The sequence below is a fragment of the Protomyctophum parallelum genome, assembly GCF_964188405.1.
Source record: "Protomyctophum parallelum genome assembly, chromosome: 17".
Classification (NCBI taxonomy): domain Eukaryota; kingdom Metazoa; phylum Chordata; class Actinopteri; order Myctophiformes; family Myctophidae; genus Protomyctophum; species Protomyctophum parallelum.
In genome coordinates this window covers 43470167-43495914 of record NC_139719.1, presented here as the reverse complement: position 1 = coordinate 43495914, position 25748 = coordinate 43470167, and the positions used below count along the sequence as shown (strand labels likewise).

Genomic DNA, 25748 nt, shown 5'->3' with positions numbered 1-25748 from the left:
TTCAATCTGTAATAATATAACATATTCAAAGATTTGAGGCACATTTTCACGATAAAAAAAAAAAAATGCTAAAGTATAACGATGCTTTAACCCATTCTGACCGGGCACCCATTTTGGTGTCAGCATCATGTTATGCTTTAGCTATTGAAAAATAGCAGATCTACAAGCTCATATCGCGCCACCGAGTGGCGCGATACGAGCTTGAAGGTCTGCTATTTTTGAAAAATCGAAGAGCGACTGACATTTTTTTAATCTGATCTCAGGTCAGAATTGGTTCATCAGACCAGTGTGTGTCCCAGTGGAAACCTCGTATGAATCTGATCTCAGGTCAGAATGGGTAAAAACACAGAAAGGGGTTCCCGCCCAAAATGGTGACGTAAAAGTCCGGAGTTATACTTTGTGCATATGTATTAATATTACAAAACATACACATTGACCACCCTGCATTTTACATCATGCATTCATGTATACATTTCGGCCATTTTGAAAATAGCGCATCGACAAAAGCCCACAAGGCCTCGCGATGCGACACATTGTGAGCTTGTCGATTTGCTATTTCGAAAACATTATTTAAGTACATTTTATACCAATACTCCTGCACTTTTACTGAAGTAAAAAATATATACAAATAAAATGCCGTACTTTTATTTGTAATATGGTATTTATACATTGCAGTATTGATGGTACTTTTACTTAGATAATAGGGTATTTATACATTGCAGTATTAATGGTACTTTTACTTATAGGTAATAGGGTATTTCTACATTGCAGTATTGATGGTACTTTTACTTAGGTAATAAATGTGAGTACTTTTTCCACCGCATGGCCCTGGGATGAGTCATGTTTAATGGAGGGGCACATAATGCACATCATTACCCCCCTCTGATGACACACTGTGTGTGTGTGTGTGTGTGTGTGTGTGTGTGTGTGTGTGTGTGTGTGTGTGTGTGTGTGTGTGTGTGTGTGCGTGTGCGTGTGCGTGTGCGTGTGCGTGAGACACATCATGTTAGCATCATGTATGCTTTAGCTATTGAAAAATAGCAGATCTACAAGCTCATAGCGCGCCACCGAGTGGCACGCTATGAGCTTGTAGGTCTGCTATTTTTGAAAAATCGAAGAACGACTGACATTTTTAGAATCTGATCTCAGGTCAGAATGGGTTATAATCAGACCAGTGTGTGTCCAGTGGAAACCTTGTATGAATCTGATTTCAGGTCAGAATGGGTTATAATCAGACCGGTGTGTGTCCAGTGGAAACCTCGTATGAATCTGATCTCAGGTCAGAATGGGTTATAATCAGACCGGTGTGTGTCCAGTGGAAACCTCGTATGAATCTGATCTCAGGTCAGAATGGGTTATAATCAGACCAGTAGTGTGTGTCCAGTGGAAACCTCGTATGAATCTGATCTCAGGTCAGAATGGGTTAAGTTGGAGGGACTGGTTGGACAACATGCTGCTATAGACTGTAATGATGCGTGAAAAAGAAAGTCCAGATGTGTGTTTATTCCGTAAACGAACATCCTCCTCCGTCACACGGCGTCGCACAAAACCATCGGATCTGAATGTATATGAATGCTGAAAAGTAACAGTTTTGGCCTCTTTTTATTCATTTTTATTAAAGGTATATTCAGTGATTTCACTCAAAAAACCTTAGGTTTCGTTTTTGGCTGGGACCCCAAAGCCTTTCATCCAATCAGGATAGAGAGTCAAAAACGAAACCTAAGGTTTTTTGACCCCCCCAGGGGTTAACTGGGGGACAGGGATGAACTCCTTATATGGTCAGCACACTCTATAGTAGAGAGGATTATCACAACAAAACAATAAAATAAGTGATATTTGAATTAAGTGAAATCACTGAATATACCTTTAATGTAAAACACGGTGGCATATACCTACATACTACACTTTTAACCCTATTAAGATATTGAGCGCATCTGTGTCACCGTATAGCTTTTAAACACTTTAACCATTATTCTTTTTTTTAACTTTACCTGTTGGGGAAAATAGCAGATCTACAAGCTCATGCAAATCTTTGAATATCTATATTTTTTAAGGGGAACAGGAACAACATAGTTTGAGATTGGGGTCGTCGGCCAAATATATATATATATATATAATTGTGGAGCTCCTTAACATGAAAACGTGCGATAACCACTGATATAGAAACACGAGGTTTTTTTCAGAAAACACATTTTATTTAAATAGATCTCAGGTCTTATTGGGTTCAAATGTTCTTCCACGTGTGACATTTATAAGGACCGACACATTAAACAGTAGCCAGGGTTGCTTGAAGGGTGATTCACTGTGTGTGTGTGTGTGTGTGTGTGTGTGTGTGTGTGTGTGTGTGTGCCTGCGTGTGTGCGTGTGTGCGTGTGTGCGTGCGTGCGTGCGTGCATGCGGGTCATTTAAGGGCATCTAGCTGGCACTTTTTCCCAAAACTGCCAACCCTCATCAGTGACAACGCGGCTCTATACATAATGTCTTCATCAACAGCAGTGTGTGTGTGTGTGTGCGTGCAGCCGTGCACATGCATGTGTAGCCTACATGATGTGGGGGGGAGGGGGTAAGGGGGGGGGGGGGGGGGGGGTAGAGCAGACTATACCAGACTCGGCTAAATCAAGGTTATTTATGTCAAAACATTTCCAGGGGTCCCCAAAGACCAGCTCAGTGGCCTTGTGGTTAGAGTGTCCGCCCTGAGACTGGGAGGTCGGGGTTCGATCCCCGGCCGGGTCATACCAAAGACTGTAAAAATGGGACCCAGTGCCTCCCTGCTTGACACTCAGCATCAAGGGTTGGATTGGGGGTATAAGTCCCTGCGACATACTAGCGTCATGTCCAGGGGGTGTACTTGTACATCAAGCTGCCTCACGCTACAGAAACAGGAGATAGGCTCCTGGTCTAATGGTTGTATGTGACCGTGTCTGACTGAAGTCAACGTCATTTTTTAAAGTCAGTCTTTTTTTAATTTTCCTCTTTTTTGAAAAGCAGGGAATCATAGCTTCAAATTGACATATTGGTTGTTCAGTTTGACTCACAAGTTTTGGACATATGGCTTATAGAGTAATGTGTGTAAAGTTTGGTTTGTTTTTTATTTTTTATATTTTTATATATATATATATATATATATATTTTTTTTTAATGTATTTCTAATCTGACGTGCACGTGATGTGAACATGCATGCGCCCAATTTTATTTACTCTTTCATTTGTCCCTTATCTCTGTCACCTGCACAGCACGTTCTGTCCAGCAGGTGGCGTTTTGGATTTAAAAAATGTATCCGCTGTTGTTCATTCTGTTGTGACCTTGTTGGCAGTGAGCACACTGTTGGTTGTCATGGCTGCCAGTTCCCACCTGATGTCGTGTGGGAGTTCGGACTGATCCAGATCGTACTGAATAACCGCTAGCTTGGATAATGTCTTCAGGCTTGGACTCAAGTCTAAGATAAAAGTGTCTCTGCATTCGTAACCTCCAAAGAGGATGATACGATCTCCCACAATGCAACAGCACATTTGCCCGGGTCCAGATATTGGACCCGGGCCTTTCCCTTTGGGCTCAACCTTCTTCCAGGAAAGGGTCTCTGGACTGAATTTCCACATATCATTGAAGCCTTGAATGCCGTTCGTGCCACCAAATATGTACAGCTCTCCATTGTAGGTAAAGGCTGAATGTTCGTACCGTCCTTCTGGAAGAGGCTGTGCAGAAGTTGTGCTCATCCAGAGGTCGGTCTCTGTGTCAAACACTCTGATGGTGCAGTGGTAGCCCCCAAATGCAAACATCTTTGTCCCAATGATGGTAGCAGAGTGACACCATAAAGCAGGAGGTGGAGTTCCTCTGGTGTTAATTGAAGACCAGACCATTGTGCTGGTGTCCAACTTGTACATGTCATTAGTGACTCCAGTCTGGGTGTATCCTCCATAGATAAACATGACCTTCCCCAACACACAGGCTGAGTGGCCCATCCTCTCCTCTGGAACAGCTCCAGAAACCCTGCTGGGTTTCAACCACATGTGGGCGTCCACATCAAATGCATAAAGCTCATTGTAGTACTCCCCTGCCCAGCGGCCTCCCCAGATGTAGACTGTATCTTCTACCAGCACAGCTGTGTGTCCCCAGCGCCTGGATGGAACCTCAAGGTGACCGTCTCCTCTTCCAGGACTCACTGGAGGTAACTTCTTCCAGCATAAAGACATTGTGTTGAAGACATGGACCTCAATCCCTCCCCAGCCTCCAAAGGAATACAGTTTGTTCCTCACTGCTACAGCACATGATAGCAAGGCTGGTACTCCTGTTTTGGAAACGGTCCAAGAAAACATCACCTTGTCTATCTGTCCTTCTGCCTGTCTGTCTGTCTGTTTGTCTGTCCTTCAGCCTGTCTGTATCAGCTTATATATTCTGGTGTGACATCACACACAACACAAACTGTTGCATGCAACGCCATAACGACGCCAATTAGTGCAGCTACTCCTGGTCTGCTCCTTTTGACTGAACACTGTTCATTCACACTTACTGGAAATTGTTGATATATGAAGCCCCATTTACAGTTTACAGTTTAAGTCTAAACACAAACAAGTCAGGTCTTTATACAAATGTGACTCGAACCACATGATCCAAATCTGTTTTCAGGAGATCCGTCTCAGTCTGAACGCAGTAACCTGATCTAAATTGGATTCAATGTGTTTAGACTAATTTAAACAAATCAGATTCCAATCTGGATGTGCCACAGGTCTGATTCCGGCTGGATTTTGCTGCCAGTGTAAAATCAGTCTGAACACACAGATCTGTGACAGATCCGATCTGGTCTCTCGCAAATGCAGTGTGAACGGTCGGGTCAAAAGATCAGATTTGAGAAACTAGAGCGGTGCCCGTGGGACATCTACAGCGGTGGGGCCTCTACAGTGGTGGGGCCTCTACAGTGGTGCCCGTTGGGCCTCTACAGCGGTGGGGCCTCTACAGTGGTGGGGCCTCTACAGTGGTGCCCATGGGGCCTCTACAATGGTGGGGCCTCTGCGGTGGTGCCCATGTGGCCTCTACAGCGGTGGGGCCTCTACAATGGTGGGGCCTCTGCGGTGGTGCCCATGTGGCCTCTACAGTGGTGGGGCCTCTACAATGGTGGGGCCTCTGCGGTGGTGCCCATGTGGCCTCTACAGCGGTGGGGCCTCTACGGTGGTGGGGCCTCTACAATGGTGGGGCCTCTACAATGGTGGGGCCTCTGCGGTGGTGCCCATGTGGCCTCTACAGCGGTGGGGCCTCTACAGTGGTGGGGCCTCTACAGTGGTGGGGCCTCTACAATGGTGGGGCCTCTGCGGTGGTGCCCATGTGGCCTCTACAGCGGTGGGGCCTCTACGGTGGTGCCCGTTGGGCACTGTCCTAAGTGGAACAGTGCAAGTTGGAAATGACTTCCCCAGCTAGATATTATGTCTGTGTCCCTTTTATGCCTATATATGGAGTTATTTGTCAGGCATGCCCAAATATGGAGTCTATGCCGACGTCAGAATGATGTCAGAACAGGCCAGCTCTATGTATGGACGCTGGGGGGGCCCTCTGGGCAGGGGCCCTCTGGGCAGGGGGCCCTCTGGGCAGGGGCCCTCTGTCCAGAGCCCGGGCAGAGGCGTTTTAGTGGCGGTTCTGGACAACCGTTGGTCCGACCGACTCCACCATTATGCTGGCACTGGCTCCTGAGTGGCGCCATCTGGTGGTGGCATGTAATCGGGTAACTGGAGGGTTATGCTGCGTTCCCACAGGCAGATGCAAAGATACAGTCTACCATTCATTGTCAATGGAAGCCAGCGACATGAAGATGCAAAGCTACAGTCCACCATCCAATACGCTGTGCAGCCTTGCATCTTTGTATCTTTTTGCATGTGCCCGTGTGAACGCAGCATTAGAGCCCATGCAGTCTGGGGCTCCTTCCCCTCTCCCCTGTGTCTAATAGAGCCCATGCAGTCTGGGGCTCCTTCCCCTCTCCCCTGTGTCTAGTAGAGCCCATGCAGCCTGGGGCTCCTTCCCCTCTCCCCTGTGTCTAATAGAGCCCATGCAGTCTGGGGCTCCTTCCCCTCTCCCCTGTGTCTAATAGAGCCCATGCAGTCTGGGGCTCCTTCCCCTCTCCCCTGTGTCTAGTAGAGCCCATGCAGCCTGGGGCTCCTTCCCCTCTCCCCTGTGTCTAGTAGAGCCCATGCAGTCTGGGGCTCCTTCCCCTCTCCCCTGTCTCTAATAGAGCCCATGCAGTCTGGGGCTCCTTCCCCTCTCCCCTGTGTCTAGTAGAGCCCATGCAGCCCGGGGCTCCTTCCCCTCTCCCCTGTGTCAAATGCAGCCTCCGTATAATAGCAGAGATCGTTAGTTAACTGGGGCAGGTGGCTGTGCTGCTCCTGCTTGCTGGTGTGACACATCAGAAGAGGAGGCCACTCTCTCTCTCTCTCTGTGTGTGTGTGTGTGTGTGTGTGTGTGTGTGTGTGTGTGTGTGTGTGTGTGTGTGTGTGTGTGTGTGTGTGTGTGTGTGTGTGTGTGTGTGTGTGTGTGTGCAGACTATACCAGACTCGGCTAAATCAAGGTTTTTTGTCTGTGGTCTGGAAATGGTGCTGTTAGGATATTGTGCTCTGGGGCAGCAGAGGGTCTCACATATACATACATCAGTCATATCATTCCACCTCATGCACACATGGTTTGTTCATTTGTTTTATTGTGTTGGCACCGCCTCTATGTCACAACATTGGAGGCCGGCCACTGCAAGCACGACGTCATAAAATAGACGTCATCACAACGTGACGGGAGACGGAGGACATGTTTGGACAGCATGGTGTTTAGGGAGTGAGGCGAGTGTTAGGAGGACGCGACTCAGTGTTACCGACCCGCACATACGAAGGCCACCGACCAGCCGCACTGGACTAGATTAAGATAAGCACAACGGATGGATAGCGCTGTCCTACGTAGGCTTATAGTTTAAAGTGGGTTGAGAGTACAGTGGAGCTTCGCGTAGTGGGAAAGTTTTCTGACGGTCACTTGTTGCCATCCTGTGTCGGCGCTGTGCAAAGACTGTGCAAAGGCGGCCAAAGCATTTCCAGGGGTCCCCAGCCAAAGACCAGCTCAGTGGCCTTGTGATTAGAGTGTCCGCCCTGAGACTGGGAGCTCGGGGTTCGATCCCCGGCCGGGTCATACCAAAGATTGTAAAAATGGGACCCAGTGCCTCCCTGCTTGACACTCAGCATCAAGGGTTGGATTGGGGGTTTAAGTCCCTGTGACATACTAGTGTCATGTCCAGGGGGTGTCCTTGTACATCAAGCTGCCTCACGCTACAGAAACAGGAGATAGGCTCCTGGTCTAATGGTTGTATGTGACCATGTCTGACTGAAGTCAACGTCATTTTTCAAAGTCAGTCTTTTTTTAATTTTCCTCTTTTTTGAAAAGCAGGGAATCATAGCTTCAAATTGACATTTTGGTTGTTCAGTTTGACTCACAAGTTTTGGACATATGGCTTATAGAGTAATGTCTTGCAGAGAAACAGGCTTGAAAGGTTGACTTCTGTGGACTCTAACATTACAACTAAAGCTATGCGTGTTTAAGCATTTATTTCATATTTACATGACGATTTCAGCTCTTGACATTTATTTCAGACATGCTCTAGTATGTGAAGAGTCTGGCACTACACCATCTGTCCCAGCAACGTTTGGTTGTGTTTTAAGCAGCCAAGGCGTAAAAAGGTTATTATTATTATTTTGTATATATTTTTTTGCGCCCACTTTTATTTACTCTTATTCATTTGTCCCTTATCTCTGTCACCTGCACAGCACTTTCTGTCCAGCAGGTGGCGTTTTGGATTAAAAAAATGTATCCGCTGTTGTTCATTCTTTTGTGACCTTGTTGGCAGTGAGCACGCTGTCGGTTGTCATTGCTGCCAGTTCCCACCTGATGTTGTGTGGGAGTTCGGACAGATCCAGACCGTACTGAATAACTGTTAGCTTGGATAATGTCTTCAGGCTTGGACTCAAGTCTAAGATGAAAGTGTAACCTCCAAAGAGACTGATACGATCTCCCACAATGCAACAGCACATTTGCCCGGGTCCAGATATTGGACCCGGGCCTTTCCCTTTGGGCTCAACCTTCTTCCAGGAGAAGGTCTCTGGACTGAATTTCCACATATCATTGAAGCCTTGAACGTCGTTCGTGCCACCAAATATGTACAGCTTTCCATTGTAGGTAAAGGCTGAATGTGCGTAGCGTCCTTCTGGAAGAAGCTGTGCAGAATGCGTGCTCATCCAGAGGTCTGTCTCTGTGTCAAACATTCTAATGGTGTTGTGGTACTGACCCTCCATATAGCCCCCAAATACAAACATTTTTCTCCCAATGATGGTAGCAGAGTGATATTCTGAAGCAGGAGGTAGAGTTCCTCTGGTGATAATTAAAGACCAGACCATTGTGCTGGTGTCCAACTTGTACATGTCATTAGTGACTCCAGTCAGCTTGGTGTGTCCTCCATAGATAAACATGACATTCCCCAACACACAGGCTGAGTGGCTCCACCTCTCCTCTGGAACAGCTCCAGAAACCCTGCTGGGTTTCAACCACATGTGGGCGTCCACATCAAATGCATAAAGCTCATTGTAGTCCTCAAATTCACAGTGGCCTCCCCAGATGTAGACTGTATCTTCAACCAGCACAGCTGTGTGGCCGTAGCGCCTGGATGGAACGTCAAGGTGACCGTCTCCTCTTCCAGGACTCACTGGAGGTAACTTCTTCCAGGATAAAGACATTGTGTTGAAGACATGGACCTCGATCTCTCCCCAGCCTCCAAAGGAATACAGTTTGTTCCTCACTGCTACAGCAGCATGATAGGCTCCACATGATAGCTCTGGTCCTCCTGTTTTGGAAATGGTCCAAGAAAACATCACCTTGTCTGTCTGTCCTTCTGCCTGTCTGTCTGTCTGTCTGTCTGTCCTTCAGCCTGTCTGTATCAGCTTATATATTCTGGTGTGACATCACACACAACACAAACTGTTGCATGCAACGCCATAACCAGCCAATTAGTGCAGCTACTCCTGGTCTGCTCCTTTTGACTGAACACTGTTCATTCACACTTACTGGAAATTGTTGATATATGAAGCCCCATTTACAGTTTACAGTTTAAGTCTAAACACAAACAAGTCAGGTCTTTATACAAATGTGACTCGAACCACATGATCCAAATCTGTTTTCAGGAGATCCGTCTCAGTCTGAACGCAGTAACCTGATCTAAATTGGATTCAATGTGTTTAGACTAATTTAAACAAATCAGATTCCAATCTGGATGTGCCACAGGTCTGATTCCGGCTGGATTTTGCTGCCAGTGTAAAATCAGTCTGAACACACAGATCTGTGACAGATCCGATCTGGTCTCTTGCAAATGCAGTGTGAACGGTCGGGTCAAAAGATCAGATTTGAGAAACTAGAGCGGTGCCCGTGGGACATCTACAGCGGTGGGGCCTCTACAGTGGTGCCCATGGGGCCTCTACAGTGGTGGGGCCTCTACAGCGGTGGGGCCTCTACAGTGGTGGGGCCTCTACAGCGGTGGGGCCTCTACAGTGGTGAGGCCTCTACAGTGGTGGGGCCTCTACAGCGGTGGGGCCTCTACAGTGGTGGGGCCTCTACAGCGGTGGGGCCTCTACAGTGGTGGGGCCTCTACAGTGGTGGGGCCTCTACAGTGGTGGGGCCTCTACAGCGGTGCCCATGGGGCCTCTACAGCGGTGGGGCCTCTACAGTGGTGGGGCCTCTACAGTGGTGAGGCCTCTACAGTGGTGGGGCCTCTACAGTGGTGGGGCCTCTACAGTGGTGGGGCCTCTACAGTGGTGGGGCCTCTACAGTGGTGAGGCCTCTACAGCGGTGGGGCCTCTACAGTGGTGGGGCCTCTACAGTGGTGGGGCCTCTACAGTGGTGGGGCCTCTACAGTGGTGGGGCCTCTACAGCGGTGGGGCCTCTACAGTGGTGGGGCCTCTACAGTGGTGGGGCCTCTACAGCGGTGGGGCCTCTACAGTGGTGGGGCCTCTACAGTGGTGGGGCCTCTACAGTGGTGGGGCCTCTACAGCGGTGCCCATGGGGCCTCTACAGCGGTGGGGCCTCTACAGTGGTGGGGCCTCTACAGTGGTGGGGCCTCTACAGTGGTGAGGCCTCTACAGTGGTGGGGCCTCTACAGTGGTGAGGCCTCTACAGTGGTGGGGCCTCTACAGTGGTGGGGCCTCTACAGTGGTGAGGCCTCTACAGCGGTGGGGCCTCTACAGTGGTGGGGCCTCTACAGTGGTGGGGCCTCTACAGCGGTGGGGCCTCAACAGTGGTGGGGCCTCTACAGCGGTGGGGCCTCTACAGTGGTGGGGCCTCTACAGTGGTGGGGCCTCTACAGTGGTGGGGCCTCTACAGTGGTGGGGCCTCTACAGTGGTGAGGCCTCTACAGTGGTGGGGCCTCTACAGTGGTGGGGCCTCTACAGTGGTGCCTGTGGGGCCTCTACAGCGGTGGGGCCTCTACAGCGGTGGGGCCTCTACAGTGGTGGGGCCTCTACAGTGGTGGGGCCTCTACAGTGGTGGGGCCTCTACAGTGGTGGGGCCTCTACAGCGGTGGGGCCTCTACAGCAGTGGGGCCTCTACAGCGGTGGGGCCTCTACAGTGGTGGGGCCTCTACAGTGGTGGGGCCTCTACAGTGGTGGGGCCTCTACAGTGGTGGGGCCTCTGCAGTGGTGGGGCCTCTACAGTGGTGGGGCCTCTACAGTGGTGGGGCCTCTACAGCGGTGGGGCCTCTACAGTGGTGGGGCCTCTACAGCGGTGGGGCCTCTACAGTGGTGGGGCCTCTACAGTGGTGGGGCCTCTACAGCGGTGGGGCCTCTACAGTGGTGGGGCCTCTACAGCGGTGGGGCCTCTACAGTGGTGGGGCCTCTACAGCGGTGGGGCCTCTACAGTGGTGGGGCCTCTACAGTGGTGGGGCCTCTACAGTGGTGGGGCCTCTACAGCAGTGGGGCCTCTACAGCGGTGGGGCCTCTACAGCGGTGCCCATGGGGCCTCTACAATGGTGGGGCCTCTACAGCGGTGCCCGTGGGACCTCTACAGCGGTGCCCATGGGGCCTCTACAGCGGTGGGGCCTCTACAGTGGTGGGGCCTCTACAGTGGTGGGGCCTCTACAGTGGTGGGGCCTCTACAGTGGTGGGGCCTCTACAGTGGTGAGGCCTCTACAGTGGTGGGGCCTCTACAGTGGTGGGGCCTCTACAGTGGTGCCTGTGGGGCCTCTACAGCGGTGGGGCCTCTACAGCGGTGGGGCCTCTACAGTGGTGGGGCCTCTACAGTGGTGGGGCCTCTACAGTGGTGGGGCCTCTACAGTGGTGGGGCCTCTACAGCGGTGGGGCCTCTACAGCAGTGGGGCCTCTACAGCGGTGGGGCCTCTACAGTGGTGGGGCCTCTACAGTGGTGGGGCCTCTACAGTGGTGGGGCCTCTACAGTGGTGGGGCCTCTGCAGTGGTGGGGCCTCTGCAGTGGTGGGGCCTCTACAGTGGTGGGGCCTCTACAGTGGTGGGGCCTCTACAGCGGTGGGGCCTCTACAGTGGTGGGGCCTCTACAGCGGTGGGGCCTCTACAGTGGTGGGGCCTCTACAGCGGTGGGGCCTCTACAGTGGTGGGGCCTCTACAGCGGTGGGGCCTCTACAGTGGTGGGGCCTCTACAGCGGTGGGGCCTCTACAGTGGTGGGGCCTCTACAGTGGTGGGGCCTCTACAGTGGTGGGGCCTCTACAGCGGTGCCCATGGGGCCTCTACAATGGTGGGGCCTCTACAGCGGTGCCCGTGGGACCTCTACAGCGGTGCCCATGGGGCCTCTACAGTGGTGCCCGTTGGGGCCTCTACAGTGGTGGGGCCTCTACGGTGGTGCCCATTGTGCACTATCCTACATGGAACGATGCAAGTTGGAAATGACTTCCCCACCTAGATATTATGTCTGTCTCTTTTATGCCCATATTTGGAGTTATTTGTCAGGCATGCCCAAATATGGAGTCTATGCCGACGTCAGAATTATGTCAGAACAGGCCAGCTCTATGTATGGACCCTGGGCAGGGGCCCTCTGGGCAGGGGCCCTCTGGGCAGGGCCCTCTGGGCAGGGGCCTCTGGGGCTCCTTCCCCTCTCCCCTGTGTCTAGTAGAGCCCATGCAGCCTGGGGCTCCTTCCCCTCTCCCCTGTGTCTAATAGAGCCCATGCAGCCTGGGGCTCCTTCCCCTCTCCCCTGTGTCTAATAGAGCCCATGCAGTCTGGGGCTCCTTCCCCTCTCCCCTGTGTCTAATAGAGCCCATGCAGTCTGGGGCTCCTTCCCCTCTCCCCTGTGTCTAATAGAGCCCATGCAGCCCGGGGCTCCTTCCCCTCTCCCCTGCGTCAAATGCAGCCTCCGTATAATAGCAGAGATCCTTAGTTAACTGGGGCAGGTGGCTGTGCTGCTGCTGCTTTCTGGTGTGACACATCAGAAAAGGAGGCCACTCTCTCTGTGTGTGTGTGTGTGTGTGTGTGTGTGTGTGTGTGTGTGTGTGTGTGTGTGTGTGTGTGTGTGTGTGCGCGTGTGCGCGCGGAAGATCTGTCCCACAGTGACAGCGTATAGTAGAAGGCAACGCCTTGATCTGATCTAAATGGTCACATGTGAGCGGTAGTGCGTGCATGCGCCTGCTCTTTCATTACTACACATGTCTCCTCAACTACAGCAGGATTTGAAGACAATTTTCCTCGTCCTCACAAGAGAAATGTATGTTTTTTTTTGTGTGGTTTAAAAGTAGTGATTCTCACTTGGACAAGACTACGGACCCCCCATTTAATGGATTTTACCATCTCTGAGACCCCGATTTATATTGTTACAATCAATGTTAATTTAACTCTGAGAGTGTAGAAATGGGAACCAAACGGACTCGTTAGGGTCTGCAGGCCTCTCTCACGACTGATTTATGGACATTGCTCTAGTTACAACTGGTCTACATTATGTAGGTTGGTTGTAACTAGCACATTCTGACCTGAGATCAGATTCATACGAGGTTTCCACTGGACACACACTGGTCTGATGAACCCATTCTGACCTGAGATCAGATTCTAGAAATGTCAGTCGTTCTTCGATTTTTCAAAAAATAGCAGACCTACAAGCTCGTAGCGCGCCACTCGGTGGCGCGCTATGAGCTTGTAGATCTGCTATTTTTCAATAGCTAAAGCATAACATGATGCTGACACCAAAATGGGTTCCCGTTCAGAATGGGCTAGAGATGTCCTGATACTGTATCGGTATCTGGAAAAGTATCGGATCGGCCATTATTTCTCATATCTGGTCATATCGGTATTGGTGAATATGCCAGTCTTAACCACCGATCCGACACAGGGGGGTAAGGAAGGGTTTGGCACTATGGCAGCTAAATATAATGTTGGGGCATGATGTGGAGGTTGCTTTGGAGTTGCCCCCAAAACTGCAAGTGCACATTTGAGTGAGGAGTCTGCTATAAACACAACACGAGATATATAGCTAGATAGCTATAAACACAACACCAGATCCCAACACTGGTATCGGAATTCAGTATCGGTATATATCGGTAAATGGAGGTATCGGCATCGATCAAATCATGTGTGTAATCTCTTCTATTATTGGCTGATAGCTGTCAAACGTGGCGAAGGTGCTGTTGTACTGTACTGTACTGTACTGTACTGTACTGTACTGTACTGTACTGTACTGTACTGTACTGTACTGTACTGTACTGTACTGTACCCCTTATGAAGGGTGTTTGGGTAATTGTATTGTCCAAGATTTGCTGGCTGTACATTTTCTACAGGACCTTGTGAATGTCTGTCCTTGTGACTTGAATCGCTTATGTGGACAATAATAAAGTGTGTGTGTGTGTGTGTGTGTGAGTGTGTGTGAGTGTGTGTGTGTGTGTGTGTGTGTGTGTGTGTGTGTGTGTGTGAGAGTGTGTGTGTGTGCGTGCGTGCGTGTGCGTGTGGCTACAAATGTAAACTACTTGTGTTCATATTTGGAAGCCTCAGTAATGTCCATAAATCAGTGGTGAGGGGCCTGCAGAATGCAGGCATGCCCCAATAGGCCGAGCCCAGAGCTATAATAAGGCATCGGCAACATTCTGTTCAGTGTCTGCAATAATAATTGGCTAGTCGCCATAATATGGAGTGCTCGTCTGTATCCTGAAGCACTTGTTGTAGAGTTTGCAAGTCTGCGCATGCACTATTGTTTGTGTTCAAGAATTTCTTGTTAAAGGACCTATAACATAAAATTCAACTTTTTCCATTTCTTTTGTGTTTTTGGGGCTCCCATGTGTGTTTTCTCTCCCCACAAATAACCAATTTTGAACAATCAGGCCTTCATATCATAATGGGTGCTTTAATGGAAATTGCTCTCAGAAACAGCTCAACTGATTTTGGTCTCATCGTGATGTCATCAATGTCACCCTACTTTGTATAATTCCTCCTCTTCTTTAGTCTTCAGTTCCAAATTTGCATTTCCACTTTGTTTACAATGTCCACCATTGTTGATTTTCCAAGCTGGCGTGGAATGGAAACAAGCCTGGTTTTATCTATTATAATCAGTATTATAATGACTCAAATTAAATAATCTGCATATCAGCACCCCCACCAATTTAGGACATTGTGTGGTACTGCAGCTAAAACTGCTTTCAAAGTCCAGTAAGAATTGACAAGGCCTGGTTATTATCAGAGTGGTGATTGAGGCTCAAACCATTAGAAATAACTTTGAGGGACATAGACAATGTGATATTAAATATTAAAAGCTGTTTTTAAATGCATGTTATTTGCGCTTTAACCCATTCTGACCGGGCACCCATTTTGGTGTCGGCATCATGTTATGCTTTAGCTATTGAAAAATAGCAGATCTACAAGCTCATATCGCGCCACCGAGTGGCGCGATACGAGCTTGTAGGTCTGCCATTTTTGAAAAATCGAAGAACGACTGACATTTCTAGAATCTGATCTCAGGTCAGAATGGGTTCATCAGACCAGTGTGTGTCCGGCGGAAACCTCGTTATGAATCTGATCTCAGGTCAGAATGGGTTAAATGTGAATGCAAATAAAGATGTGCGCGTGCGTGTGCGTTACAGGTCTGTTGGGCGTCCAGAGGTTCAAATAAAGATGTTGCGTGCGTGTGCGTGTGCGTTACAGGTCTGTTGGGTGATGTTAAGTGTGCGTGTGTGTTACAGGTCTGTTGGGTGATGTTAAGTGTGCGTGTGTGTTACAGGTCTGTTGGGTGATGTTAAGTGTGCGTGTGTGTTACAGGTCTGTTGGGTGATGTTAAGTGCGCGTGTGCGTTACAGGTCTGTTGGGTGATGTTAAGTGTGCGTGTGTGTTACAGGTCTGTTGGGTGATGTTAAGTGTGCGTGTGTGTTACAGGTCTGTTGGGTGATGTTAAGTGTGCGTGTGTGTTACAGGTCTGTTGGGTGATGTTAAGTGTGCGTGTGTGTTACAGGTCTGTTGGGTGATGTTAAGTGTGCGTGCGTGTGCGTTACAGGTCTGTTGGGCGTCCAGAGGTTCCGGGGTTCCAGTAGGAACTACAGCACGCTGCTGTTGGAGGAGGACAGCGGTCTGCTGTACGTCGGGGGGAGGGGGGCGCTGTTCGCCCTGGACGCCGCCAACATCTCCTCGCCCGCTAACTTCACCGTGAGTATTATTACCTTTTATTTAACCAGTAAAAAACACATTGAGACTGCGAGGCAGAACACATGATTTCACTTTCAACGCTATACATTGTACATGTTGAAGTTATGCAACGGCCAAATAATAAATCCATGAGAAAAAAAGTCATACGATTTATGATTTATTGTCTGGATGTTCGCTACTTACTGCCTTCTGTTGTTGGCAGATTGAGTGGGAAGCGTCTTCCGAACAGAAAAGACAGTGTCTCAACAAGGGCAAAGACAATCAGGTACAACACAGCGCACGCATGCACACACACACACACACACACACACACACACACACACACACACACACACACACACACACACACACAGAGCTGTTGTATTACAGCTCAAAGGGAGCCTCGAACATAAAGGGAGTAATTATTGTCCAGCATTACCCTAAGACGTTGGTGAAGATATTAAGCACCTAACTTGTTCTTATATAATAATCGTTGCTGTCGGGAGGGAACCTCATAACTCCATTTTTGAGGTTTTAGATTGGTTGGCATAAATCAGTGCTATTGAACACCCTTTACGTCTGTGTGTTGTTTCATAAATCAGTGCTATTGAACACCCTTTACGTCTGTGTGTTGTTTCATAAATCAGTGCTATTGAACACCCTTTACGTCTGTGTGTTGTTCCATAAATCAGTGCTATTGAACACCCTTTACGTCTGTGTGTTGTTTCATAAATCAGTGCTATTGAACACCCTTTACGTCTGTGTGTTGTTTCATAAATCAGTGCTATTGAACACCCTTTACGTCTGTGTGTTGTTCCATAAATCAGTGCTATTGAACACCCTTTACGTCTGTGTGTTGTTTCATAAATCAGTGCTATTGAACACCCTTTACGTCTGTGTGTTGTTTCCTAAATCAGTGCTATTGAACACCCTTTACGTCTGTGTGTTGTTTCATAAATCAGTGCTATTGAACACCCTTTACGTCTGTGTGTTGTTTCATAAATCAGTGCTATTGAACACCCTTTACGTCTGTGTGTTGTTTCATAAATCAGTGCTATTGAACACCCTTTACGTCTGTGTGTTGTTTCATAAATCAGTGCTATTGAACACCCTTTACGTCTGTGTGTTGTTTCATAAATCAGTGCTATTGAACACCCTTTACGTCTGTGTGTTGTTTCATAAATCAGTGCTATTGAACACCCTTTACGTCTGTGTGTTGTTTCATAAATCAGTGCTGTTGAACACCCTTTACGTCTGTGTGTTGTTTCATAAATCAGTGCTATTGAACACCCTTTACGTCTGTGTGTTTCATAAATCAGTGCTATTGAACACCCTTTACGTCTGTGTGTTGTTTCATAAATCAGTGCTGTTGAACACCCTTTACGTCTGTGTGTTGTTCCATAAATCAGTGCTATTGAACACCCTTTACGTCTGTGTGTTGTTTCATAAATCAGTGCTATTGAACACCCTTTACGTCTGTGTGTTGTTCCATAAATCAGTGCTATTGAACACCCTTTACGTCTGTGTGTTGTTTCATAAATCAGTGCTATTGAACACCCTTTACGTCTGTGTGTTTCATAAATCAGTGCTATTGAACACCCTTTACGTCTGTGTGTTTCATAAATCAGTGCTGTTGAACACCCTTTACGTCTGTGTGTTGTTTCATAAATCAGTGCTGTTGAACACCCTTTACGTCTGTGTGTTGTTTCATAAATCAGTGCTATTGAACACCCTTTACGTCTGTGTGTTGTTTCATAAATCAGTGCTATTGAACACCCTTTATGTCTGTGTGTTGTTCCATAAATCAGTGCTATTGAACACCCTTTACGTCTGTGTGTTGTTTCATAAATCAGTGCTGTTGAACACCCTTTACGTCTGTGTGTTGTTTCATAAATCAGTGCTATTGAACACCCTTTACATCTGTGTGTTGTTTCATAAATCAGTGCTATTGAACACCCTTTACGTCTGTGTGTTTCATAAATCAGTGCTATTGAACACCCTTTACGTCTGTGTGTTTCATAAATCAGTGCTATTGAACACCCTTTACGTCTGTGTGTTGTTCCATAAATCAGTGCTATTGAACACCCTTTACGTCTGTGTGTTGTTTCATAAATCAGTGCTATTGAACACCCTTTACGTCTGTTGTGTTTCATAAATCAGTGCTATTGAACACCCTTTACGTCCGTGTGTTGTTCCATAAATCAGTGCTATTGAACACCCTTTACGTCTGTGTGTTGTTTCATAAATCAGTGCTATTGAACACCCTTTACGTCTGTGTGTTGTTCCATAAATCAGTGCTATTGAACACCCTTTACGTCTGTGTGTTGTTCCATAAATCAGTGCTATTGAACACCCTTTACGTCTGTGTGTTTCATAAATCAGTGCTATTGAACACCCTTTACGTCTGTGTGTTTCATAAATCAGTGCTGTTGAACACCCTTTACGTCTGTGTGTTGTTTCATAAATCAGTGCTATTGAACACCCTTTACGTCTGTGTGTTGTTTCATGAATCAGTGCTATTGAACACCCTTTATGTCTGTGTGTTGTTCCATAAATCAGTGCTATTGAACACCCTTTACGTCTGTGTGTTGTTTCATAAATCAGTGCTGTTGAACACCCTTTACGTCTGTGTGTTTCATAAATCAGTGCTATTGAACACCCTTTACGTCTGTGTGTTGTTTCATAAATCAGTGCTGTTGAACACCCTTTACGTCTGTGTGTTGTTCCATAAATCAGTGCTATTGAACACCCTTTACGTCTGTGTGTTGTTTCATAAATCAGTGCTATTGAACACCCTTTACGTCTGTGTGTTGTTCCATAAATCAGTGCTATTGAACACCCTTTACGTCTGTGTGTTGTTTCATAAATCAGTGCTATTGAACACCCTTTACGTCTGTGTGTTTCATAAATCAGTGCTATTGAACACCCTTTACGTCTGTGTGTTGTTTCATAAATCAGTGCTGTTGAACACCCTTTACGTCTGTGTGTTGTTTCATAAATCAGTGCTATTGAACACCCTTTACGTCTGTGTGTTGTTTCATAAATCAGTGCTATTGAACACCCTTTACGTCTGTGTGTTGTTTCATAAATCAGTGCTATTGAACACCCTTTACGTCTGTGTGTTGTTTCATAAATTTTGTAAAGTTTTGGAATATAATAAACACCACTAGAAAACAAAATACTACTGCCCTTCCCACTCACCTCAACATGGGAAATGATGTCCTAACTAATGAAAAAGAAATATGTTCAGCTTTTAATAACCACTTTGCTGCTGCGGGCCACTTATTTGACAACTTGCACATGAGAAATGCCACCTCTGCTGACAATTTGCACATAGGAAATACTGCTGCTGCTGCTGCTGTCTCCATTAGAGATAGCTTTCTGTCTGCCTCAGAAACTCCTTTTTCTTTTACCCCTTTTAACACCAGTGAGGTATTTCATGCTCTTTCCACCATAGACCCAAAGAAATCAGTTGGGGAGGACAATCTGGACCCTTTCCTTCTGAGGGCCTCCACTCCCTTAATTACAGAACAAATCTGCTATATTTTCAATTTGTCTATTTCATCTGGTATTATTCCCAGAGCCTGGAAAATGGCTCATGTGGTTCCCCTGCACAAAGGACAAGATAAAAATGACCCAAATAATTATCGTCCAATTTCCAAGTTATCATGTCTTGCTAAAATTCTTGAATCCCTTGTAAATAAGCAACTTAAAGTGTTCTTACATAATAATTCCGTTTTGAGTCCTTACCAATCTGGTTTCCGGGCCAAACATAGTACAGTAACTGCCACGACATTAGTTTTAAATGATATTGCCTCAGCATTGGATAACAAGCTATTTTGTGCTGCACTATTTGTAGACCTATCAAAAGCTTTCGATACCGTGGACCATACATTGCTTTTAGAAAGATTATGTCATATTGGTTTTGATCCTATTGCCTGTACATGGTTTAAAAATTACCTCTCTGAGAGACATCAATGTGTTAAAGTTGGAACTGTAAAATCAGAGTTCCTCCATATATCTAAAGGAGTACCCCAAGGCTCGATTTTGGGTCCCATACTGTTTATTATATATATTAACAATATTGTAAATACATTACAGACCTGTAATGTACATTTATATGCTGATGATACGATCTTATATTGTTTCTCAGACTCTGTGGAGAAATCTACTCATATGTTGCAACTTGCCTTTGATGTTTTCCAGAAATCATTGCTGGATTTAAAACTGGTTTTAAATGCAGAAAAGACCAAACTTATGTTTTTTACAAAGAAAATAGCTTTAAATGAAAATTATCCTCAGCTATACACCTCTAATGGCACCACCATTGAACGAGTACCTTTTTATAAATACCTCGGGATCTGGCTAGACGAGAAACTTACTTTTAAAACACACATTGAAATTTTAACAAAGAAATTGCGAATGAAGCTTGGCTTTTTTTACCGAAACAGATCCTGCTTTCCTTGGCCTACCAGAAAAAGACTAATTGAAGCACTTTTCATCTCCGCTCTGGACTACGGGGACATTATATACAGAAACGCATCAGCTACCACACTTAAAATCTTGGACCCAGTTTATCATTCTGCCCTCAGATTTATAACAGGCGACAGCTATAACACTCATCATTGCATACTATATAATAAGGTTGGTTGGCCCTCCCTTGCGACAAGGAGAGACCAACATTGGTTTTTATTTATATATAAAGCTCTAATTGGGAACTTACCTTCTTATTTAAATTCTCTTTTAAAATGGAAAAACACTTCTTATCATACACGCTCCCAAGAATATTTGATGCTAGCGAGCATACATGCCTCCACTACATCTGGAAAGTCTGCCTTCAAGTGTGCTGCCCCACACACTTGGAACACCTTACAGACTTCACTAAAATACAGCTCTCTTCCTTCTCTATATCGCTTTCATCTTGACATATCAACGCTGGTAAATATCAACTGTACCTGTTTTAATTGAGCACTATGCAATGTTCCCTTATTATTATTATTATTACCAGTGATATTTTACTCTATTTATCTATGTTTTGTTTTCTTGTTGTTTTCTTGTTTTATGTTACTGTATGTTACATTGTAACTGTACATTGTTGATGTGTTGTAATCTCGGCACCACTGAAAAAGAGGGTCCCAGCCCTCAGTGTGTTATCCGAGAACTAAATAAAGGTTGAAATGAAATGAAATGAAAATAAATCAGTGCTGTTGAACACCCTTTACGTCTGTGTGTTGTTTCATAAATCAGTGCTATTGAACACCCTTTACGTCTGTGTGTTGTTTCATAAATCAGTGCTATTGAACACCCTTTATGTCTGTGTGTTGTTCCATAAATCAGTGCTATTGAACACCCTTTACGTCTGTGTGTTGTTTCATAAATCAGTGCTGTTGAACACCCTTTACGTCTGTGTGTTTCATAAATCAGTGCTATTGAACACCCTTTACGTCTGTGTGTTGTTTCATAAATCAGTGCTGTTGAACACCCTTTACGTCTGTGTGTTGTTCCATAAATCAGTGCTATTGAACACCCTTTACGTCTGTGTGTTGTTTCATAAATCAGTGCTATTGAACACCCTTTACGTCTGTGTGTTGTTCCATAAATCAGTGCTATTGAACACCCTTTACGTCTGTGTGTTGTTTCATAAATCAGTGCTATTGAACACCCTTTACGTCTGTGTGTTTCATAAATCAGTGCTATTGAACACCCTTTACGTCTGTGTGTTGTTTCATAAATCAGTGCTGTTGAACACCCTTTACGTCTGTGTGTTGTTTCATAAATCAGTGCTATTGAACACCCTTTACGTCTGTGTGTTGTTTCATAAATCAGTGCTATTGAACACCCTTTACGTCTGTGTGTTGTTTCATAAATCAGTGCTGTTGAACACCCTTTACGTCTGTGTGTTGTTTCATAAATCAGTGCTATTGAACACCCTTTACGTCTGTGTGTTGTTTCATAAATCAGTGCTATTGAACACCCTTTATGTCTGTGTGTTGTTCCATAAATCAGTGCTATTGAACACCCTTTACGTCTGTGTGTTGTTTCATAAATCAGTGCTGTTGAACACCCTTTACGTCTGTGTGTTGTTTCATAAATCAGTGCTATTGAACACCCTTTACGTCTGTGTGTTGTTTCATAAATCAGTGCTATTGAACACCCTTTACGTCTGTGTGTTTCATAAATCAGTGCTATTGAACACCCTTTACGTCTGTGTGTTTCATAAATCAGTGCTATTGAACACCCTTTACGTCTGTGTTGTTCCATAAATCAGTGCTATTGAACACCCTTTACGTCTGTGTGTTGTTTCATAAATCAGTGCTATTGAACACCCTTTACGTCTGTGTTGTTCCATAAATCAGTGCTATTGAACACCCTTTACGTCTGTGTGTTTCATAAATCAGTGCTATTGAACACCCTTTACGTCCGTGTGTTGTTCCATAAATCAGTGCTATTGAACACCCTTTACGTCTGTGTGTTGTTTCATAAATCAGTGCTATTGAACACCCTTTACGTCTGTTTGTTGTTCCATAAATCAGTGCTATTGAACACCCTTTACGTCTGTGTGTTGTTCCATAAATCAGTGCTATTGAACACCCTTTACGTCTGTGTGTTTCATAAATCAGTGCTATTGAACACCCTTTACGTCTGTGTGTTGTTTCATAAATCAGTGCTGTTGAACACCCTTTACGTCTGTGTGTTGTTTCATAAATCAGTGCTATTGAACACCCTTTACGTCTGTGTGTTGTTTCATAAATCAGTGCTATTGAACACCCTTTATGTCTGTGTGTTGTTCCATAAATCAGTGCTATTGAACACCCTTTACGTCTGTGTGTTGTTTCATAAATCAGTGCTGTTGAACACCCTTTACGTTTGTGTGTTGTTTCATAAATCAGTGCTATTGAACACCCTTTACGTCTGTGTGTTGTTTCATAAATCAGTGCTATTGAACACCCTTTACGTCTGTGTGTTTCATAAATCAGTGCTATTGAACACCCTTTACGTCTGTGTGTTTCATAAATCAGTGCTATTGAACACCCTTTACGTCTGTGTGTTGTTCCATAAATCAGTGCTATTGAACACCCTTTACGTCTGTGTGTTGTTTCATAAATCAGTGCTATTGAACACCCTTTACGTCTGTGTGTTGTTTCATTAATCAGTGCTATTGAACACCCTTTACGTCTGTGTGTTTCATAAATCAGTGCTATTGAACACCCTTTACGTCTGTGTGTTGTTTCATAAATCAGTGCTATTGAACACCCTTTACGTCCGTGTGTTGTTTCATAAATCAGTGCTATTGAACACCCTTTACGTCTGTGTGTTGTTTCATTAATCAGTGCTATTGAACACCCTTTACGTCTGTGTGTTTCATAAATCAGTGCTATTGATCACCCTTTACGTCTGTGTGTTGTTTCATAAATCAGTGCTATTGAACACCCTTTACGTCTGTGTGTTGTTTCATAAATCAGTGCTATTGAACACCCTTTACGTCTGTGTGTTGTTTCATAAATCAGTGCTATTGAACACCCTTTACGTCTGTGTGTGGGTCTGCCATTTTTGAAAAATCGAAGAACGACTGACATAGAATCATAGCTTTTTCAGAAAACTGTCGGGATGTAGAAGACATTTGATAGAATAATGGATGTGTAGTTATTAACACATTTTGTACGTAGGACAGACCTGTACGTCTTAAGGATTAGAACCGAGATGTACAAAGAACGTGTGAGGACGTCCTAGCGCCTCCTCAATGATGCGGGGCGAGATAAGAATATTCAGAAATTTTCCTTTTTTTAATTTTTTTGGCCCGTTCGCCTTTCGGCTGCCGTATGCTAACGCTCTAGGCAATTATTAGCTTACCGTTGACTCACATGTTAGCGCGGCGGAAAGAATGACTCGTCTCTCCTAATCCAGGGCGCTCTCCGTGGTGATGAACGGATCGATATGCTGGCGCTTCATTTCTGCTCCTCATCCGTCTCTCCCGCAAAAATATGAACGCTTTTTGGAACATATATCGTATAAATTAAAACGATCGCAATGTAAGCTATAGCAATGTAAAGTCAACTTTTTTTAGTAGATTGTTTCCGGGTCGTGGCTTTCAGAGTAAAAGCGCTGAGACAACCCCGGCCACCCAGAGCTCCTATTTTGAAGCACTGCCGGCACTGATTGTGTCTTAACCCATTCTGACCGGGCACCCATTTTGGTGTCAGCATCATGTTATGCTTTAGCTATTGAAAAATAGCAGATCTACAAGCTCGTATCGCGCCACCGAGTGGCGCGATACGAGCTTGTAGGTCTGCTATTTTTTTTTTAATCGAAGAACGACTGACATTTTTAGAATCTGATCTCAGGTCAGAATGGGTTCATCAGACCAGCGTGTGTCCGGCGGAAACCTCGTATGAATCTGATCTCAGGTCAGAATGGGTTAATAATGGATGTGTTCTCTACTTGCAGACAGAGTGCTACAACCACATCCGCTTCCTGCAGCGCTACAACGAGACGCACCTGTACGCCTGTGGAACGCACGCCTTCAGGCCGCTGTGTGGCTACATAGTAAGAGCCTTTCATTTACATAAACACCTGTACGCCTGTGGAACGCACGCCTTCAGGCCGCTGTGTGGCTACATAGTAAGAGCCTTTCATTTACATAAACACCTGTACGCCTGTGGAACGCACGCCTTCAGGCCGCTGTGTGGCTACATAGTAAGAGCCTTTCATTTACATAACGCACGCCTTCAGGCCGCTGTGTGGCTACATAGTAAGAGCCTTTCATTTACATAACGCACGCCTTCAGGCCGCTGTGTGGCTACATAGTAAGAGCCTTTCATTTACATAACGCACGCCTTCAGGCCGCTGTGTGGCTACATAGTAAGAGCCTTTCATTTACATAAACACCTGTACGCCTGTGGAACGCACGCCTTCAGGCCGCTGTGTGGCTACATAGTAAGAGCCTTTCATTTACATAACGCACGCCTTCAGGCCGCTGTGTGGCTACATAGTAAGAGCCTTTCATTTACATAAACACCTGTACGCCTGTGGAACGCACGCCTTCAGGCCGCTGTGTGGCTACATAGTAAGAGCCTTTCATTTACATAACGCACGCCTTCAGGCCGCTGTGTGGCTACATAGTAAGAGCCTTTCATTTACATAAAGAGAACGCACGCCTTCAGGCCGCTGTGTGGCTACATAGTAAGAGCCTTTCATTTACATAACGCACGCCTTCAGGCCGCTGTGTGGCTACATAGTAAGAGCCTTTAATTTACATAACGCACGCCTTCAGGCCGCTGTGTGGCTACATAGTAAGAGCCTTTCATTTACATAACGCACGCCTTCAGGCCGCTGTGTGGCTACATAGTAAGAGCCTTTCATTTACATAAAGAGAACGCACGCCTTCAGGCCGCTGTGTGGCTACATAGTAAGAGCCTTTCATTTACATAAAGAGCCTTTCATTTACATAGACACCCTTTCATTTACATAAACACCTGTACGCCTGTGGAACGCACGCCTTCAGGCCGCTGTGTGGCTACATAGTAAGAGCCTTTCATTTACATAAAGAGCCTTTCATTTACATAGACACCCTTTCATTTACATAAAGAGCCTTTAATTTACATAAACACCCTTTCATTTACATAAAGAGCCTTTCATTTACATAAAGACCCAAGGACCACGTCCCACTGGGACGAGACCCCGGGGCAGACCAAGGACCACGTCCCACTGGGAGGAGACCCTGGGGCAGACCAAGGACCACGTCCCACTGGGACGAGACCCCGGGGCAGACCAAGGACCACGTCCCACTGGGACGAGACCCCGGGGCAGACCAAGGATCACGTCCCACTGGGAGGAGACCCTGGGGCAGACCAAGGACCACGTCCCACTGGGAGGAGACCCCCGGGGCAGACCAAGGACCACGTCCCACTGGGAGGAGACCCTGGGGCAGACCAAGGACCACGTCCCACTGGGAGGAGACCCTGGGGCAGACCAAGGACCACGTCCCACTGGGACGAGACCCTGGGGCAGACCAAGGACCACGTCCCACTGGGACGAGACCCTGGGGCAGACCAAGGACCACGTCCCACTGGGACGAGACCCCGGGGCAGACCAAGGATCACGTCCCACTGGGAGGAGACCCCGGGGGGCAGACC

General features: G+C 46.5%; 1 protein-coding gene across 1 annotated transcript in view; it reads left to right on the top strand.

Annotated features, from left to right (window-relative positions):
- LOC310874786 (semaphorin-4G-like) overlaps positions 1-25748 on the top strand; it is a gene marked incomplete at both ends in the record, with an annotated part of 139976 nt that overhangs the window by 20940 nt on the left and 93288 nt on the right. Inside the window, 3 exon segments of the mRNA XM_083787650.1 lie at positions 15488-15636; positions 15839-15901; positions 24061-24234. Of these exon segments, the coding sequence (XP_083643776.1) occupies positions 15488-15636; positions 15839-15901; positions 24061-24234 (386 nt within the window).